This window comes from Ursus americanus, chromosome 32 (assembly GCF_024610735.1).
Source record: "Ursus americanus isolate L20-20 chromosome 32, mUrsAme1.1.p, whole genome shotgun sequence".
Lineage (NCBI taxonomy): Eukaryota > Metazoa > Chordata > Mammalia > Carnivora > Ursidae > Ursus > Ursus americanus.
This window is the reverse complement of record NC_142158.1, coordinates 9,435,753-9,454,307: the sequence shown is the minus strand read 5'-3', so window position 1 is coordinate 9,454,307 and position 18,555 is coordinate 9,435,753. Positions and strand designations below refer to the sequence as shown.

Sequence of the window (18,555 nt, the reverse complement as noted above, 5' to 3'; positions counted from 1 at the left end):
GCTCTCACCCCACGGGGGCCAACGGCCTCACTGGTTTAATCATCAGAAACGAATGTCGTGATCTCCCCCTTTATTACTTCAAAATAATCCAGGGAGTCACCCTTCCCCGCAGACAGCTCCTCAAAACCACCCTCCCTCAGAATCCGGCATGCCCCTGCAGAGAAGGTACTGAGACACTGCCCTCCCTGGTGGCAGAGCACGCTTTTCAGAATTGGCTGAGCTCGTAAGGGGACAACCCAGGTCTGTCTCCCGAGGGGAGAGGCCAGCACCCACAGGCGCATCACCTCCCAAGTACTGACTGGTGACCGGCCCCTGGTCTGTGGGAGCTGCCAAAGAGTGATTAAGGCAGTCCTTTAGGTCACCAGGGACTCCAGAGGGTTTAACAGTCTTAATCAAGTCTCGAGGGGTTTGAAGAGGACAGAAACTCAGGTTTGTATCCCAATCATTTAAACTGACTTCATCAAGAGACTCTGATACACACCAGTTTTATAACCACGCTAACGGGGCTACTATTTTTATCTAACGTTTACTTCTGAAGTTCAGGTAATGCTGGGGTGGGTGGTGGGTCTCAGGCTGGCTAGGGCACGGTTAACTTCCTGAAGTTGTATCTGAGAATGGGGGGCTGGCAGGGGCACAGTGGATGACCCGGGGACGGAGGAGATCTGCTAGGGATTACTGTCCCTATTTCAGACATGGACTTTGTGACAATTCCTTCTCAGCACAGAGGTGGAGGGGACTATCTGCAGCGCACAGCTGCACTCCAAGGGGCTCAGACAGTTACGTACAAGCTGCAGCTGTACGATGGGAACAGATTTACATCCTTTCCCCGACAGCACACTTCCCTCCCCTAGCTGCACATACATAAATAAGAACTTAAACTGCAGACAGAAATTAGAGAGACCCATGACTGAGATAACTGGGCAGAAAGGAGGTTGTTTTAAGGTATTTTGAGAACCTAGTATGTTCCTATTAAAAAAATATTTTCAGCACAGTCAACTCTTAAATAATGAAGTGGGAAGGACAGACCAGACGTTATCATAAATAGACCTGACGATAAAGTGTCACCTTCCCAACAGGTGGGGAGGGCGGTGGCATGAAGAACGGAAGAGCAAATACACAGTTCAGAAAAATAACCTGGAGGGAAGAATACCTTGGAGGTTAAGATTTAAATTGTTTTCTTAATATTTCATATTTTTGAATGCCTTGGCAGAGCCTATTTATGGTCCTAGACTGAGAGGCAATTACATTAGATCTTTACCACTAGGGGAGATGGGTATTTACTACATGAGGGTAATTACTTCTTTATAGAGATAGTTTATCTCATTAGATGTCATCGTTTCAGCAAGAGCAGGTCTGCGCAAGGATTAGTTTATTATAATCTCCTAATCAATAGTCTGGTGTACTGCTCTTGCCTTAAGGAATGTTGCCTATAACCCTGGGGCTGAACTTTCAGCACCATGGCCTGGCCAAGAGCACAGTACGGCTCCGTCCAGTCTGGACCACTGCACCCTTGACTTCGGTAGAGAACCAGTTTACCAGTGTAGCTACTTACTCTCAAGTGCAGTGCCATTCAAATGGATCCCCAGAGTCAGAAACACTGGGCTCTGAATCTGGACCGGCATCTAGCACACAGCCTGGCACACAGTAGATGCTCACTAAGTGCATGATAAAGAGGCAAGGAGCTTCCAGAACGCCCCCTCCTCCCCCAGAGGCGGCTGATTGTCAGAGAATGGCATGGAACATATTCATGTGGAAATTCAGAGCAAGGTTTAAAACACGCCTTAAAACCAGAGGAAGAACTACTTCAGGAACTCAGAAGTCACCGAAGAGAGTTAGTCAGGAGCCAGCAAGCGCGCCTGGAGCCACGTAATGTGAAGCAAGCACAGCCAACTCCAGCTGTAGGGGCCGAAGCCACGGGAAGTGGGAGAGGTAGGGTGATCCGGGAGAAAGTACATTAGAAGCCTCCCTGTCCCTGGAGCACGCAGATAATGGGAGCAGCTGCTCACACTTTACAGTAGATGGCACATTCTTTTACTACTGCGTTTGCCCGGCGAAGCCGAATGAATTCTTTAACTCGACTGTGCCCAGATGAAACGATATTGTATTAATCTTAATACACAGTTAAAATGGTAACTTTGAAATTCAGCATTAGTCAAACAGTAATTATGAAGACACGTTAGGATGAGCCACGAAGGAAGAGAAGGCTTTATCACTTCCCACATTTGGTGGCCACCTATCGCGAGGCAGGGAGGAGAAACGCTGGGGACACAGCTGTAAAGAGGGGCGTGTCAGGTGGAGAACGCGACTCGATCTTGGGGTCGTGAGTTTGAGCCTCATGATGGGGGTAGAGATTACTCAAAAAATAAAGAGGAGCGTGTCAACTCTACTTCAAAGGACATGTGGAAGTAGGGCAGCTCAGGGGAACAGGGCGGCCTGCTGACCCTGACTGATTGGGAAGAAGGACCCTACGTACTCAGGCAGCGGGGGGGTGGGGGGGGCAGGGCAGCTGGCACCCCCAGTAGATGGCCCTTGGCCCCAGCTGCTGCTCTGTTAGCATTCTCCCGAAGGCCCAGTGCACCAAATAAATATCCTTGTGTGTATGGTGCACAGCAAGCAGTCTTGGGGCTGTGCCTCTTCAAGGGTGGGAGGAGAACAGCCACAAAGGCGACTGAGAAAAGAAACAGCCAGAGAGGTAAAAGGTGTACAAAACCCAGCAGTGTTCCAGAAACAAAGACGAAGCAAGAAGTATTGGGGTGCGGATGTAAAGTGTGGTAGGAAAGTAACATGGTGCAGCTGCTACAGAAAACATTATGGAGGCTCCTCAAAATTAAAAATAGAATTACCATATGATCCTGCAATTCCACTTGTGGGTATTTATCCAAAAGAGTTCAAAGCCGAATCTTAAGAGATATTATACACCCGTATTCACTGCAGCAGTAGTCCCAACAGACAAGAGGTAGAAGCAACCCAGTGTCGACTGACGGACGAACGCATAAAGAAAACGTGGTGTGTACGCACTGCACCATGGAATATTATGCAGCCTTCAAGAAGAGGGAACTCCTGTACCAGGCTTCAACATGGATGAAGCTCCAGGACATGATGAAGCGACAGAAGCCTATCTAACATAGTCAAAATCACAGAAACAGAAAGAAGAATGGTGGGGCTGTGGGGGAGATGGGAGGGAGCGCTGGTGTTTAAAGGGTAGAGTTTCAACTGTTTAAGGTGACAATGTGTTAGAGCTCCGTTGCACAGCAGTGTGAATGCACTTGTTAGGTTTCTGAACTATGCATTTAAAGATGCTTAAGACGGTAACCTTATGGTGCATGTGTTTGTTGCCACAATTAAAATGAAAGCAAAAACGACACGGTGCTCATATTAAATGTGGCAGGGAGTGGCCCGGAGGTGACCGTGGCCTAGGGACAGAGCGGCAGGGCAGGAGCCACAGTGGGGGTGGGTGGGAAAGGAAAAGAGCAAACAATCCCAGATGAAATGTCCCACAAGTACGGCCTATGAGGAAAATTAGAATCAGGGCGGAAACAAGCAGAACCCCGAAGAAAAGGCGTTCATGAATTCTAGTCCTTCCCATCTTTCAGTGATCAGTAAAATGGGCATCACTCACCACTCCCAGCTGGGGTGACGAGCAACACTCGGATGGAGTGAACCCAGGGACGCAGGGACACGGTAAACGCTAGCTGCCACCAGGAAGAGCGAGGAGGCTGTCGTGGCTTCTGTGGGGAGCCCAGTCCCCTGGGGTGACGGTGAGCACTGGGGTGAGAAGGGCCGGGACCCTGCAGCCTGTCTCTGGGGAATGCTGACATAGGACCAAGAAGTCGGTGAAGCAGACAGTAAGGAGAGGGGTGGGGGGGGAGTCAGAAAACACAGGCCTCAACAGGGCAGGGTGTTCATCTGGGTCTGGGGGAGGCTGCCATTCACACGCCCAGGCCTTGGAGCACTGAGGACGAACACTCCACTCCAGAGACCATGAGGGAAGGCGGAAGACCACCCAGCACGGCAGGTGTCTGGTTTCAGGAAGGGCAGGAAGATGAACAGGAAATCCTCCTTCAGGAGGCTGAGCGTGATGGGGAACTTGAAGGAAGACACAGCTATGAGTGCTGCAGGGGTGCCACAGATGAGAAAGGGCAAGAAGGCAGTTCAACTGGGAAAAATTATAGGGCAAGGCTGCAGGGCTTTCTTAGAGGCTGTAGCTTGGGAATGACAATGAGGAAATGCACAGAATCACACCGTGAGGTTATTTCCATCTCAAAACGACCAAGAACCTAAGGCACTGGAAAGGCTCTACTGGTCTGAAGCTCATTCTACTGACACTGAGCTCTGGAAGCATGTAAATCTGGGTGAGGGGCCCTACTTATTACCCATAAAGTTGCCTCCTGGATATTGTCACACAGAGCAAAATTATTCACTGGTATTTTTAAAAGATGTTCTGCACCATTAACCTACAGATGTTTTCTTGAGTTTTTCCAGCTCAAAGAATTACATATCATTCCATATTTGCAAGCTAGCTCAAAACTTACCCTGGCTCTTACTTCCTCGGCAGTGTCTCCCAATCACCCCCACAAACCTCATTTCTTTTTCACACGGAGCCTTTTTAGAAGACAAACACTAATGATGAAAGTAGAAGTGAAGAAAACGGCTCCAACAACTCACTCACTCACACACAAATGTTAATTAAGCACCTATTATATGTAAACAATGGGACTACACAATGTAGAAGATTCTAAAGAAGATTACAATGTTTGCCACAATGCTTTCCTGCCCTGCCATCTAACGTTTTATTGCATCTGTCTGTCTGCTGTGGATCTTTCTCCGGATCTCTTCCACCAGATTTTACTTTCCCGGAGATTCCCCTAAGGAACCCGCGCTTCTCTACCTCACCTCAGCGTCCAAGCTCCTTAAAACACCTCCACCCAAAGCAAAGCACCTTGGGGAACAGGATTCTGTAGGGTCCTCTTTTAAGAGGTTCCTAATAAACTGACTCGAACACAGCCTTTCCTCATTTGTAATGAAAAATGTGACTGCCTTGTAAAAGACATACCAAATTAGCAGGAGACAGACACAGTGCCCAGCCTCCCCCACCCCCAACACAGGACTCACAGCTGTGAAGGAAGAAGAGCACACAGTGACACACAAAAATTGAAAATGAAAATGTGAACGCTGAGTTCAGTCTCATGGTGAGAACATCCGGGGTACTGGGAGAAGATGTACGGTTTGAGATGACTGCCCAAAAGCTAAACCATGAAGTGAAATTATTCATTTACTATTCCATATTTAACACTCATGATATTTTGTCACTTAGGAAAGCACTGTTGTATTTTAAGGGTACTCAGTAATCTTAATTGTGTCAAGACTGTCAACAGCTCAGTCCCTTCTACTCCTACTGTTAAGGGCCCTGGGTTTCACTTGGGTAACCAGAGTTTGGAGGAAGCTGATCTTCTCTCTCGGAACTTCTGGGAAAGAGAAGACTTTTCTGCCTGGTTTGCTCAGAGGGCTGGGATGCCAGCTAGAACTGCAGACAGCACCTGCTTTCCCCATGGGACAGGTTTGCCTGAATGAAGCCAAGAGTGCCCAGAGGTGGAGAAAGGGGGCTGGGGCTTGGTCACTTTTTAGGCAATGGATCCACCTGAGCCTGGATCTTACTCATCTGAAACAGCAGATGGCATTTTAGTTTGCTTGTTTGTTGAAGCCAATTTGAGCTCAGTTTTACTTGAGGGAGAGTAAGTCTCGACTAATAGAGTACTGGCAATGCTGTGAATGAGGCTTATAAAAAATCCCTTTCGCCAGTGTGACACAGACAAACTGAAGTCAGGGGCAGGTTATCATGGGGGCCCTACTGTCCTACCGACTTTGCTAAGTGACTTTTTTTTTTTTTTTAAATCAAATCCCTTTCTCTTCCCCAATCAGGCTCGTCTATAAAACAAGTATTCTCTTAAAGAGGAAGAATAATGTTAGAGGAACTGAGGACAGAACAAAAGCCACTGAACAGCACACTTGGGTAAGACTGGATGGCCTATACACTGTATATGTACATAGCTGCTCTTGTTCCTAAAATACAGGAAGTCATGAGAGGAATGTTCTAGAAGGCCAGTACCCTGCTAAAGATGACAGCAATAAAAATGGGAATGCAGGAGACAAGTGGGATTTTTTTTTTTATAAGATTTTGTTTATTTGAAATTCAGCAAGTGAGAGAGAAAGTGCATAAGCAGGGGGAGGAGCAGAGGGAGAGGGAGAGGGAGAAGACAGGCTCCCCAGTGAGCAGGGAGCCCGATGCGGGACTCGATCCCAGGACCCTGAGATCATGACGCGAGACCAAGGCAGACGCTGAACTGACTGAGCCACCCAGGTGTCCCAAGACAAGTGAAATTTGTAACAGATGTTCAGCCCCCACCAGCAGGTGCCAACAAGAGCAAATATTTTCAAAAAACGAATTTCACCTGAATCGCTGACTTGTTTTTATTCTGCCCTTGTGCCAGTCAGTTATAAAGCTCGAGAGGAGCAGGAACTGTGGTCAGAGTCTTTTCTGACATATGACCTAAAGAACCCCAATTTCTTTTAAATGATAAAACTCCAAGTTAATAAAATACACTTTGGTATATTCGAACCCGAGCAGGAACCATAAAATTAATGCAAATTAATTTGAGGTTTTCTCATTAAACTGTTGTAAACCCCCTACGGTGGAGACTCGACAGCACTATTCATTCTAACCCCTGGCACGGAAGTTATCTGTCCTGGAGTGGGTGCTGGGAGACCCGAAGTCAGTGACCTCTTCTGAAATGCTCCTGTCGGAAGGATGTACTTTTGGCCCCAACACACGAGATCAGAGTGGTCCCTGGGAGGACATGCATATTCACAAAGTCTTCACATTTTGAAAAAGTTGAACGACTCTGTCCCCCGCCGCGCCCCCCCCCCCGACCCCAGTCAAGAGGCAAGGGAATATATAAAAGGAATTAACAGAAAATAGATGCAAACAATTCTAACCTGTGAAACCAGAACTTTCACATTTAAAATTAAAACAAGGAGATACCATCTTCTACTTTAACTATCTGACAGATATTTAAAAGTTGATTAAGAATAATAGGTAAATGGGCACTCACAATCTCTATAGCTTGCTTAGAGAGCAATCTGGCAACATCTAGCAAAATCTTCATTATACAGCCTTGTACTCTTGTTGACAGCAGCAAGTCTCCAGCTAACGCTCACCCAGGTGGGGAGGGGGGCTCGGGGGGGATGCCTATGCACACGTGTGTATGTGAGCGACACAGATCCATGCCTAAGGGATGCACATGTGTGTATGTGAGCACACCGACACAGATGCACGCCTGCGGTATGCACACGTATGTGAGCACACTGACACAGCTGCAGGCCTGCGGTATGCACACGTGTGTGAGCACACCGACACAGATGCACGCCTGCGGTATGCACAGGTGTGTATGTGAGCACACCGACACAGATGCACGCCTGGGGGATGCACACGTGTGTATGTGAGCACACCGACACAGGTGCACGCCTGAGGTATGCACACGTGTATGTGAGCACACCGACACAGATGCACGCCTGCGGTATGCACACGTGTGTATGTGAGCACACCGACACAGATGGACGCCTGCGGTATGCACACGTGTGTATGTGAGCACACCGACACAGATGCACGCCTGGGGGATGCACACGTGTGTATGTGAGCACACCGACACAGGTGCACGCCTGGGGGATGCACACGTGTGTATGTGAGCACACCAACACAGGTGCACACCTGCGGTATGCACACGTGTGTATGTGAGCACACCGACACAGGTGCATGCCTGCGCTATGCACACGTGTGTATGTGAGCACACCGACACAGATGCACGCCTGCGGTATGCACACGTGTGTATGTGAGCACACCGACACAGATGCACGCCTGCGGTATGCACACTTGTGTATGTGAGCACACTGACACAGATGCACGCTTGGGGGATGCACACGTGTGTATGTGAGCACACCGACACAGATGCACGCCTGGGGGATGCACACGTGTGTATGTGAGCACACAGACGCACGCCTGGGGGACGGAGGAAGTCAGCGAGGCCAAACGTAAACTAAACTGGTGAGTGTGGGTGAAGCATATGGGTTCTTCTTGTACTCGTCTCCCAACTTCTCCATAAATATGAAATCGCATCCAGAAAGACAAAAATCAAGTTTAAAACTTCAAAAGAAGTGAGGTAGAGATCTGTGTCTTAAAATAGAAAGCTCTCCACAACATGTCGTTAAACGGAAGAGGCAGATACCAGAACAATGTATACAGTATGATTCCATATCAAAGAGTATAAACACATAGAAGATCTGAAATGACACCTGTCAAGCTATTAGTGTTCCCTCTGGGGAGGGGAAAGGTATTCTTAGGGGAGGAGGTAATGGTAAACTTTCCTATTTTGCTCAACGTACTTATAAATTACTTGCATAAACATTCATAGTATTTATGGATTACTCGGGTTTAAGACAGGAGGTGCCTTAACATTTCTGGTGTTGCAACATTGATAAAATGTATTCATCTGTGCGGAAAACACTCTTAATGTCTAGGGCTGAGGTTCTCACATAACGGATGCACCCAGACACCGGCCCTGTGCAGGCAGATGGGAGTAACAAGACAGGGTAATCTGTCATGACGCCTGAGGCCATTACTAGCATCTTAAGGGCAGGGCCGGGGATGCTAAACCAGTAAGAGTCCAGGCCCAAATGCCAAAGCACCCCCCGCTGAGAAATACTGACACTGAACCACTGGGGAGCAGGCACATATGATAGATATGCACAATAAAGAGTCACAAAACATTTTAGAGGAACGAGGTAGGGCTATTTGTGTGGATATGAAAATATATCCAGGATGTATCAAAATTAAAAATAAAAGCCTAAGTTGGAGAACCATATGACAAGTATGAGCCCACTGATGTATTTTAAAAGATGTGCATGTTTATAAAATTTCTGGAAGGAAAAATCTGTTAACAGCAGTTATCTCTCTCTGAAAAGGAGGAAGGGGAGGAGAAGGTGGGACTTGGGGGGTTGTTTCTATTTTTCTTTTTTTTCTTTGAGATGCTTTATTTTATAATGCTTTCCTGTCATTTAAAATTTCTAATTATAAATATTTATTAAACCAAATTACAAAAGCCTGAAGACAACTTTAAATCAAGATATACTAAGGCTAATAAGTAACCTCACAAGAGAATAGGATCTAACCATAAGAATCTAAAATATACTATAAACAGAAGAATTTAGTAGTGTTTTTGTTTATTTCCCACTTGCTCTAGAAAACCAATTTTAAAATAAAGCACGGTACAGGGGGGTCATTGCTACATTTGGTCAGCACAGAGCCACCTGGAGGGCTTGTGGGAAACAGGCTGCTGGGCCCAGCGGACATTCCAATTTGGGACGTCTGAGGGGGGCCTGGGGACCTGCATTTCTGACAGGCCCCCAGAGTCTCCTGCAGCGGCTGCTCTGGGCACCACGCTTAGACAATCACTGGTATTGGAAAAAATACTCAAGAGAGTGGAAACGAAAAGAGAAAACTAAACAATGACAAGGGCTCCAAAGTAGGCTCGTTGGGTCACCCCTTCCCCAAGTCCTGATCACCCTTGAACAATGCCATCAAACCCTGGAAGTGCAGGGGCTGGGGGCGGGGGGGTCTCTGGCGGCAGCCCCAACGCTGCTCCTGCTGGGATGTGCGTTGGTCAGAAGCTGGCTGGGTTTATCCGCTAAACTTGTTAGGCCAGCTGAACTTATCGTATTTAATTCATTTTTACATAAGGTTGGAGATACGATTACAAGCGGTGAGCTGAGGCCTCTAGGGAAATGATGTCTAATGCTCTGGAAGGGCTCTGAGTGAAAATAATTGTCAAATCAGGTAAAAGTGAGAAAATGGGAAAAATGAAAAAACCCCAGGACTGTGCACTCAGGTTGGTAAGCACCGAAGTTTTCGCTCCACTTTAATGAAGTCTGCAGCGGCGACAGCAGATGACGCGTCAGGGACGCACTCCCCACACAACCGAGCTCGATCAGTGGATCCATACCCAAAGAACAGGGCTTGACTCGCCAAACAACTGGCAAAGCAAAGCACCCCTTTCTTTAAAGGCCTTGGCTCTACGTCAGTGGCAAAGAGGTGCACATTTTTAACTTCTAAAATGAAATGATTACTGTTGGTATGTTCTCAAAGACTCCTGGAGGTGACCAACTCTTTCTGCTAACAGACTGCTGCTGGGCGAGCACATCTTCTCTAAGAGCTCTGTGCCTAAAACGCCACTCGAGGCTCAAGCACAGAGAGGTCTGCAGCCCCCTGAGCTCCCCCTCTAGAACTAGGAACAATTTTGTCTGGGCGGCCACATCATTCTGCCCGAGGCATCCTAGTCAATGCTTTGTGGGGTGGGGAGTTCCAATCTGCTTGCCTCAAAACTTGCTAGCCTCAAAACTTGACTCCGCTTTGGTTCAGTTTTAGCTTCTGCGATCTTTCTACGTGTAAGTAGGTTTGTTCCCTGTGAGAAAAGACACGTGGAGGTATCTAGCATGGAACCCATTTTACAAGAGGCGCCAGGAAATGTTTGTTGGTTTCCAGTTAAATCTTTTGTGATCAAACCCTCACTGGCACGGTCAATCCACTGCTCGCTAGGGACAGCTTCAACAGTCCTCTCTTCCCGGGTAGACCTCTCCTGTTGGGACCTGCTGAGCAGCTTCTGCCACTGGTCTCCTGATTTCTTCATTTTCCCTGGAGCTAAATTCTAATCTCAGCACAGAAATCGTAGACAGCCCTTGGGGACCACGGGGCTCTTCCTTGGGGGGAGCTACTGATTTGGAACATCAGCTTCCCTGATAGTAACAGGGAAGGGAGACAGATCATCAGCTCCATATTCTTATTGAGGGGAATTTACACTGCAGCTCCACAGAAGCAGCCGAATTTTCCTGAACGACTTCTCCTGGGAGCCTCCTTGGATGGAAATGCTCACAGGATGAAACACCTGTGTTAAGGTGCTTCCTCACTTTCTTCCTGCATCTGCTGGCTTTGCCTTAATATCCGGCAGCAACCCTACGCAGTAACACTTGATGGGGTTTAGACCTCATTTTTCAAAGAAGTGTACTAAGTGTTTTCGCAAGTGTCCTACTTGTCAAACAATGAACGATTATTTATTCATAAAAGAACAAAGTAACAATAATCCAGTTTTTTAAAGCAGCTGCTCCTTTTGTAGGATTAATTCATTAGGCAGTTAAAAGAGCAAGAGAATACTATCATTAACTTATTAATAAAGAACAGTAGAAAGAAGACAGCCACATCACCTAAATTTAAAAATTTTTCATATTTGTGAGTGAAGCAATATAGTCCTCTTTTAAACCTTTGTTTCATACTTAAAACAGTTACAAACCACATACACATATGGTTATTCTGTAAAAGCAATCGTGTGTGTTAAAATTCTCCAGAAACATTTACTCTCTTGGTTAACAGATATTTAAATATCTGTTGTGTTTGGTGGCAAAAATATCTCTCATACACACATGATTAATGTTTTGAATAAGATGATTCATTTCCCAGTGACTCCACGAGTATCTGCTTCAATTAGTTAAAAAAAAAAATCAGTTTTCTTATGTAGCTCTAAAATTAATGTGGAAAGTAAAAATAAACAACTACTTTAAGAAATTATGAGTGTGGACCAACAGCCTGACACAGCTTCAGTACTGCTCTCTCAGGAAAGAAATGCCCCGAGGGCTAGTAATAGTTTTTCTAGAATGTTCCTGTACTGGCTTCTGCACCTTGTCATTTCAATAGCATTTCTTCCCTCACATGTAGTGTGACCCAGCCACAGGCTACAAAGAACTCACTACAATCCTTGTCTTCAGGGAGCACCCGTTCTACTGGAATCGTTTCCTACACAAACATTGGCAGAGCACCTACTATGCACAGGTACTGCTCTGCACATAGTAGGACTCAGCCCTGGCAAAACAAAATCCCTTCTTGGAGCTTACTTTCCAGAGGAGGGAACAAAATTTCTACAAAGGGAAAGGGTGAGGAGAAGCAAAGGCACGGACCCACCTGAGCATCTGTCCATAGGTGGCCATGTGGTCTAAGATACCATTTGCTTTTGCCATCATAGTTCATTCAGAAAGGACACTCCAATGGGAGGCTCCAGAGGGAAGAGGAGATGGCTCTTTCCCTTTTAATCTGCAAGCCTGACTGAGACCATGGCCATGTCACTTACACTGTCCTAAAAACCTTCCTCAGTGGCTTCTATTCTTCTTCTCCTCTAAGTGGAGAGAATATTCTCAACAGTAAATGGGACTCAGGACCAGGAGAGAAGGGAGGTCCCAAGGGCCTTACAAATACAGTGTTACTCCCAACCCAATCAATCAATCAATCAAACTCCACAAAACAAGATAAAATAATTCAAGAATTTATGCTTACATGTCCCTGGTGGTTTTAACCAAAGCCATCTTTACAGACATTAAACATTTTTTTTTCAAAATGGAATAATAATAAAAAAGGAAATCACTAACTCCTTATTTAAACAGAAGCCACTATCCTTCTTTTATACGAAATTGGAGGCTTTGCTGAGGGCAGCCAAGCCTACATAACTGTGGTAAAGACAGAATGTGAAAACTTGAGGGTCAAAAAAGTTTTGAAAATCATGCCCCACACTACCCATAAAAGTGTATGTACACACAACTTCTGTGGCCAAAGGGGACCACAGATCTGAAGCCTTTTGTGTCCCTTTACTTTCCAAAAACACCGCCCTAGGACTGCCACTTCCCAGAGCAAGGATTAGCAAACTGTTTCTGTAAAGAGCCAGACTGCCAATTTTTTCAGCTATTTTTGCAGGCTATACAGTCTCTGTCACAGTGATTCAGCTCTGTCCTTTCACTAGAAAGCAGCCACAGACCGTAAGTGAATGAATGACTGTGGCTGTGTTCCAATGAAACTTGACTTGTGGAGGGGCTTCTGGGTGGCTCAGTCGGCTAAGCATCCGACTCTGGATTTCGGCTCAGGTCATGGTCTCAGGGTCGTGAGATGGAGCCCCACATTGCGCTCCACGCTAGGTGTGGAGTCTGCTTAAGAGTCTCTCTCCCTCTGACCCTGCCCGGTCTCTGTCTCTTTCTTTCTCTCCCCTCTCTAAAAAACGAAACAAAAAACCCCCCCGAAACCTTTAAGGATACAGAAATCTGGATTTCTTCTATTTTCAGCATGTCATTACATATTATTCCTCTTGATTTTTTTCAAACATTAGAAAGTATCAAAGCCATTCTTAGCTTGCAGGCTGTACAGAAACAGGCAGTGCGCTGGGTTCGGCCCCTGGGCTGGTCTGCCAACCGCTGCCCCAGCGTCAGCAGCCGCCCTGCCCTTATCTGCTGCACCGCAGCCGAGCGAGTGCCTGGCCCGGAGTCATCAACAGAGGACCAGATGCTCCTCGTCCAGCGGAGGCCGCACGCAAAGCTGAGAACACGGAGTCGGAAGCAAGAAAGGTTCCCTGGCTCCGTTCTCTCTGAACACCACAGTCTCTGTGGACTCGACCTCCCCCTCTGTGAGACAGAGCACACAATTCGATGGCTAATGAAGTCTCTTCTGTCTCTGAACCTCTATGATCCTTGGTTTACAGCGAGGTAAAAGAAAACCGCATCTAGGAGCAGGCCAACAATTCGGGAAAGTCAACTCGGTGAACAAACTCATACAAGTTCCGGGTGAGGGTGACACTTTGGGAGTAAGGACGAAAAGCAGCATTGAGTACAGCGTGTTATCTGAAAAACACCAGCCAGATGGCAATTTACTGTCTGAAGGGAACCCCCCCCAGATTTCAGTTCAGATCCCTCCCTCTTCATTGCTACACAAAGGTCGAAGCCAAAACTCGTCGAGGCGCCACAATAAGACGGTGAGGGCAGCGCCTCAGGTGAACGGTTCTCCCTAAAGGAAAGAGCCCCCCCCCCCAAAACCATTTTATTTTGTTTTATTTTACTCTACGAAGGGTGAGTTGGCGGAGACACACAGATAGATACAATACTGCACGACAGAGGACGTGGACAGCACACGAGACCAGAGGACGCAGGAGCGCGGGTCCTGAGCCAGAAGGCAGAGTGGGTGTTCCAGAGGGGACGGCGGAGCAGGGGAGGCATGATGCTCCTGGCAGAGAGGGGGTGAGGGCCATGCAGAGACTCTGGGGCACGGCTGCTAACTAAAGCAACGGTGGCCCGATCAGACTGCCGACGGGGACGCCCCTCCCCCACCCCTGTCCAAGAACTATAGGAAATGGACAGAAACCATCAACAGGCAGGAAGCAGGGAGACCAACGAGAAAGCTATGGCAGGTAGGAAACGACCAGGGCCCAAAGCGAGGCAAAGCTAGTGCAGCTCACATCAGAGAAACCCATGAGAGAATTCTGTAAAAACCGGTGGCCAGCCGAGGCATGGGGACAGTGAGGGGAAGGGAGCTGTCTGTGCTAATCGCAGCCGTGCAGTCCGAGGAGCTGGGGAAGGCCGTGGGACAACCAACTGAGCTGCGGAATCGAGGGGCAGGAGCAGAAACAAAGCAGAAAATATCACCCCTGCCGAACGGACCCCTACTCGGAGAAAGGGACAATGGGCTCTGAACTGGTGATGATTACAGACAAACGAAAGTCCTGGAGGTTCTATTGGGTGACTGGTACCTTCGCTTGAAAGGCATTTCTGGTTATTTAAATGCGTCAGCAGAATAAGGCTCGTGACTTCTAATCAATACTGGTCACATGGAGAAAATTCAGATGGACCTTTAACACGAGACTCAGTGTCTAAGACGTATAAAGGTTCACAAAGAAACTTGCTATAAGGAAAATACCAAGCCTAACGGATTTAGAGTGAGGAGCCCCTGTTTAAAGCAAGTCGATGTGGTGGGACAGTTTGTGGATACAAATTCAGCTAGTGCTGACTGAGGAGAGACATGCCAAAGGCTTCAAGTAAAGAAAGGCCGTACCAGCTCTCAGAGGTTCCAGTCCAGAGACTCCCCAGACTTCCACCAGCCTGCCCTCTAGAGCAGGACAACAGGTAAGGAAGGGGCGCCTACACACCTTGAGGAAACCGCCAGCATGCTGAGAAAGAGCCCGTGGCCATCGACAGGGATGCTGCCCGCTGAGCAGCTCACCTGGACACTCACCTTTTCCGTTAACGGCTAGTCCCGTGGCCATGGCTGCAGTCACGGGGCCAGACACCTGAGGCACTAATGGGTGTATTCGGGGCCTGCTCCCCATCCTAGCTCGCTCTGCACCAGGGCCCAATAAGGCTCCGACTGGCTTTTCGGCTGCCACTTCCGGTGCTACCGTGTCCTCCTGACCCTGTTCGACGGGGTCCAGTTTCTCAGGGCTCTCATTCTGAAAGCCGTCCACTGCGGTCCTGCTCTTAATGGGGCTCTTAGGCACAAGTATCTTTATACCTGATTTTGCTAGGTCCATATTCTTCCGGTTTGAGAGAGATGGAGCTGTGTTTTTCCTGAACTTCTGGCTGGCAGCAAATAACTGACTGTTTTTGGACTCGTGGTCTTTGCCAATCACTAGTGATTTAGGAGAGGTCTTAGAAAAGTTGCTGTTGGTGGATCTGGAGATCTGTTTCCTGGCATTGTTTGGAGAGGTCCTATTTGTTCTGGTTAGTGTGCTTTCTTTCTGCTTTTCGGTGTGGCGTCTGTTAAAGTCATGAATGTATTCCTCACAGTTCACAAGGTGCTGCTCCGGTTCCCAAGTGTCGTCCTCACTGTCATAGCCTTTCCACCGAACCAGATATTCTGTCTTCCCTTTTTTGTTTTTCCTTTTGTCAACGATCCTTTCAACCTGTTCATAAACAGAAAAGAAAGAGGTGTCAACGTATTATCTGGAAAATAAGGGGCAAGTTTCATAAGGAAGCATCAGAAATAATAAAAACCACAACAGATAAGGAAAATGACCTTCCCTTTCCGAAGCCGAATCATCTGTAAAGAGTGTAGGAACAGAACATTGGGGATTTTAGCAATTTCCTTGAAATTAAGTCAGGCAAGATGCTAAAATTTTATGCCCAGAATACATGGTCGTACGTGAGGTAGCCTACTTTTCTGTGATTCAAAGGGGGCTCTGTTTTTATTTTCACCTCAGACCCTGACCACCCGAGCTGGTTCTCCGTTACAGCTGGAACGGCGCTAGTCATCTGCAGCCCTCTGCCTGGTCATCCTCAGGGTACCAACGGCAGGCCCTCCTCAAGCACTAGCTTGGCCGTGGTAAACACAGCCAGTTACGAAGGGCTCAGAGCCTCCTGAGGTGTGGAACTGGCTACGGAAGAAACGGTCAGTATCGCAAGTACCACTGAGAAGCACTAGGTTAAAACTGAGAAAGGTCCATAGAGAACGTGATGTGGTATTGGTAACAAACAGTCTGGAACGGTTGGTTATTTACCTCCAAATCTTGGTTTGAACTAACTAACACTAACATCTTCAAAGGAAGATGCTGCTAATCTTTGAGTTTGATGATCAATAGATCCCATGCCTAATTTATGAATTCACATTAATTTATGAATTTGCCATGAAAGATAGTTATTACTGTGACAAATTCTACTACCTTCACATTAAGTGTAAATGGGAGATCTTTGATGACTCACGTGAACAAAATCTATTTGACATCATATCCCCGTGTTATTGGCGAAATACTCAGAATCTGTTGGGACCTCTCTACAGTTAACATAAGAACCATCAGCCTGCTTCCCCTGCGGCAGCGTGCATCTCTGTACCTTGTAGAGAGAGGCCTACAGCCACAGAGCAGCTCTTTAATTAAGGATGCAACGTCTAAGCCCATCAATTACCAAGAACATCAATAAATTTCTGGCAAAGTTACAGGTCAGGTCAGATGACATAATGGTATACCTAGCTCTCCAACATTCCAAAATAACAGCGGCTAATTCAGAGTACAACAATAGACACTTTTGGAGAATGGGAGAATACCTTACCTCATCATTTCCCCTACTCTCAAAATCCACCCCCAGCAAAAAAACTCTCCAATATGTCTACTTGGGATATAGGGAATTAAAGCCCTTAACTACAGAAAAGCCTAAAATTAAATACACATTATTGCTTCCGTGCGAAAAGGATTAAGGGTAAAGGACTTGTTTCAGCAGGTTGACAGATTTCATGCCTAACAGATCTCTACAGAGATAACTAATAATCTCTGCAGATTATTACCTAATAACTAATGTCGGATCTGCATATGTAAGTCCACACAGTCCATAATATAGCATGGAAAGCTAGGAAAGTGATTTTTCTCCCCGCTCTTTTGCTTGTGAAAAGTTTTATATAAGGGCTTAAGTATTTCAATATAAGTAGAAGACGTATTTCTGGAAAATTCCATGTGAATCAATTTCATAGCAGAAATAGTTTAAAAGTTTTAAAGACAAGGGGGTACAAAGATTATCTCCTAACAGAAAACTACATTTTAATACTTATTTTCTAACTCAAGTTCTGTTCCAGAAGCATGAAGTACAGTTGACCCCTGAACAACACGGGAGTCAGGGGCACCAGCCCCACCTCCAAGACAGTAAAAAGTCTGCATATAACTTTTGACTCCCTGCAAAACAACTACAGATACCCTGTTGACTAGAAGCCTTACCAATAACCTATACAACTCATTAACACATATTTTGTGTATGTATTATATACTGTATTCTTACAATAAAGGAAGCTAGAGAAAAGAAAATATTAAAATGTTACTAAGAAAGTCATAAGTACGAGAAAATACATTCGTAGTACTGTGCGGTATTTATCAGAAAAAAAATCCGTGTATAGGAGGACTCACGTAGTTCAAACCCATGTTGTTCAAGGGTGCACTAAACCATACTAAACCAGAGCACCCAATTTTCCTTTCTTCCATTTTATTAGAGCTGAAGAGGGACCTAGTAAAGGAGGATGAGACTCTTGCCCCTCCTGTCCTTTCACCGGTATTTCCTCCCTAGGGCTGTAAGCCACGGGAACCTTCCCTTGCCAGCCCCCGAACAGGCCTGCCCCTCTCTCAGCAGCTGTGGTGGTGCATCTACCATGTTTTATGGATACTCAGCGGTCAGACTTTGTGTAGGCACTGAAGGCAGGCAGTAACAGGGGACCCATGAGACTGGGGGTTGGCAAACTTTAGTAAAGGGCCACACAAGTCATACGGGCTCCCAACCACTGAACTCTTGTCGCCGTAGCACAAAACAGTCACAAACATGTAAATGAGGAGACATTAAAAACAATTCTATTTACGGACACTAAAATTAGATTTTGTAATTTACCTGTGTCATGACATAGTAAGCTTTTGATTTTTTCAACTATTTAAAAAGGTAAAAACCATTTTTCGATTTAACCTGCAAGCCACAGTTTGCTGACCCCTGAATTAGATGGGGAGAAAGCAACAGGACATGGGACATTCAGGATGCAGGCTTGCTGTCCTATTAATTCTCACGGGGAACATGGTTTGCAAAGTGACAAGACACGTATGGCTGACAAGGAGACAAGTGGCAGGTCTACCAGAGTCACTCCAGGCACTAGATGCAGGGTAGAAAGGTTTAGGCCAATGACCACAGTCT

At 46.6% G+C, this 18,555-nt stretch overlaps 1 protein-coding gene across 2 annotated transcripts in view; it reads right to left on the bottom strand.

The window, feature by feature from the left end:
• CDYL (chromodomain Y like) overlaps positions 1-18,555 on the bottom strand; it is a 174,006-nt gene that overhangs the window by 56,184 nt on the left and 99,267 nt on the right. For both annotated transcript variants that reach the window (XM_045811664.2, XM_045811663.2), the window contains exon 2: positions 15,140-15,806. In XM_045811664.2, coding sequence (XP_045667620.1) covers positions 15,140-15,806 — 667 coding nt within the window. The remainder of the gene's footprint in view (positions 1-15,139; positions 15,807-18,555) is intronic.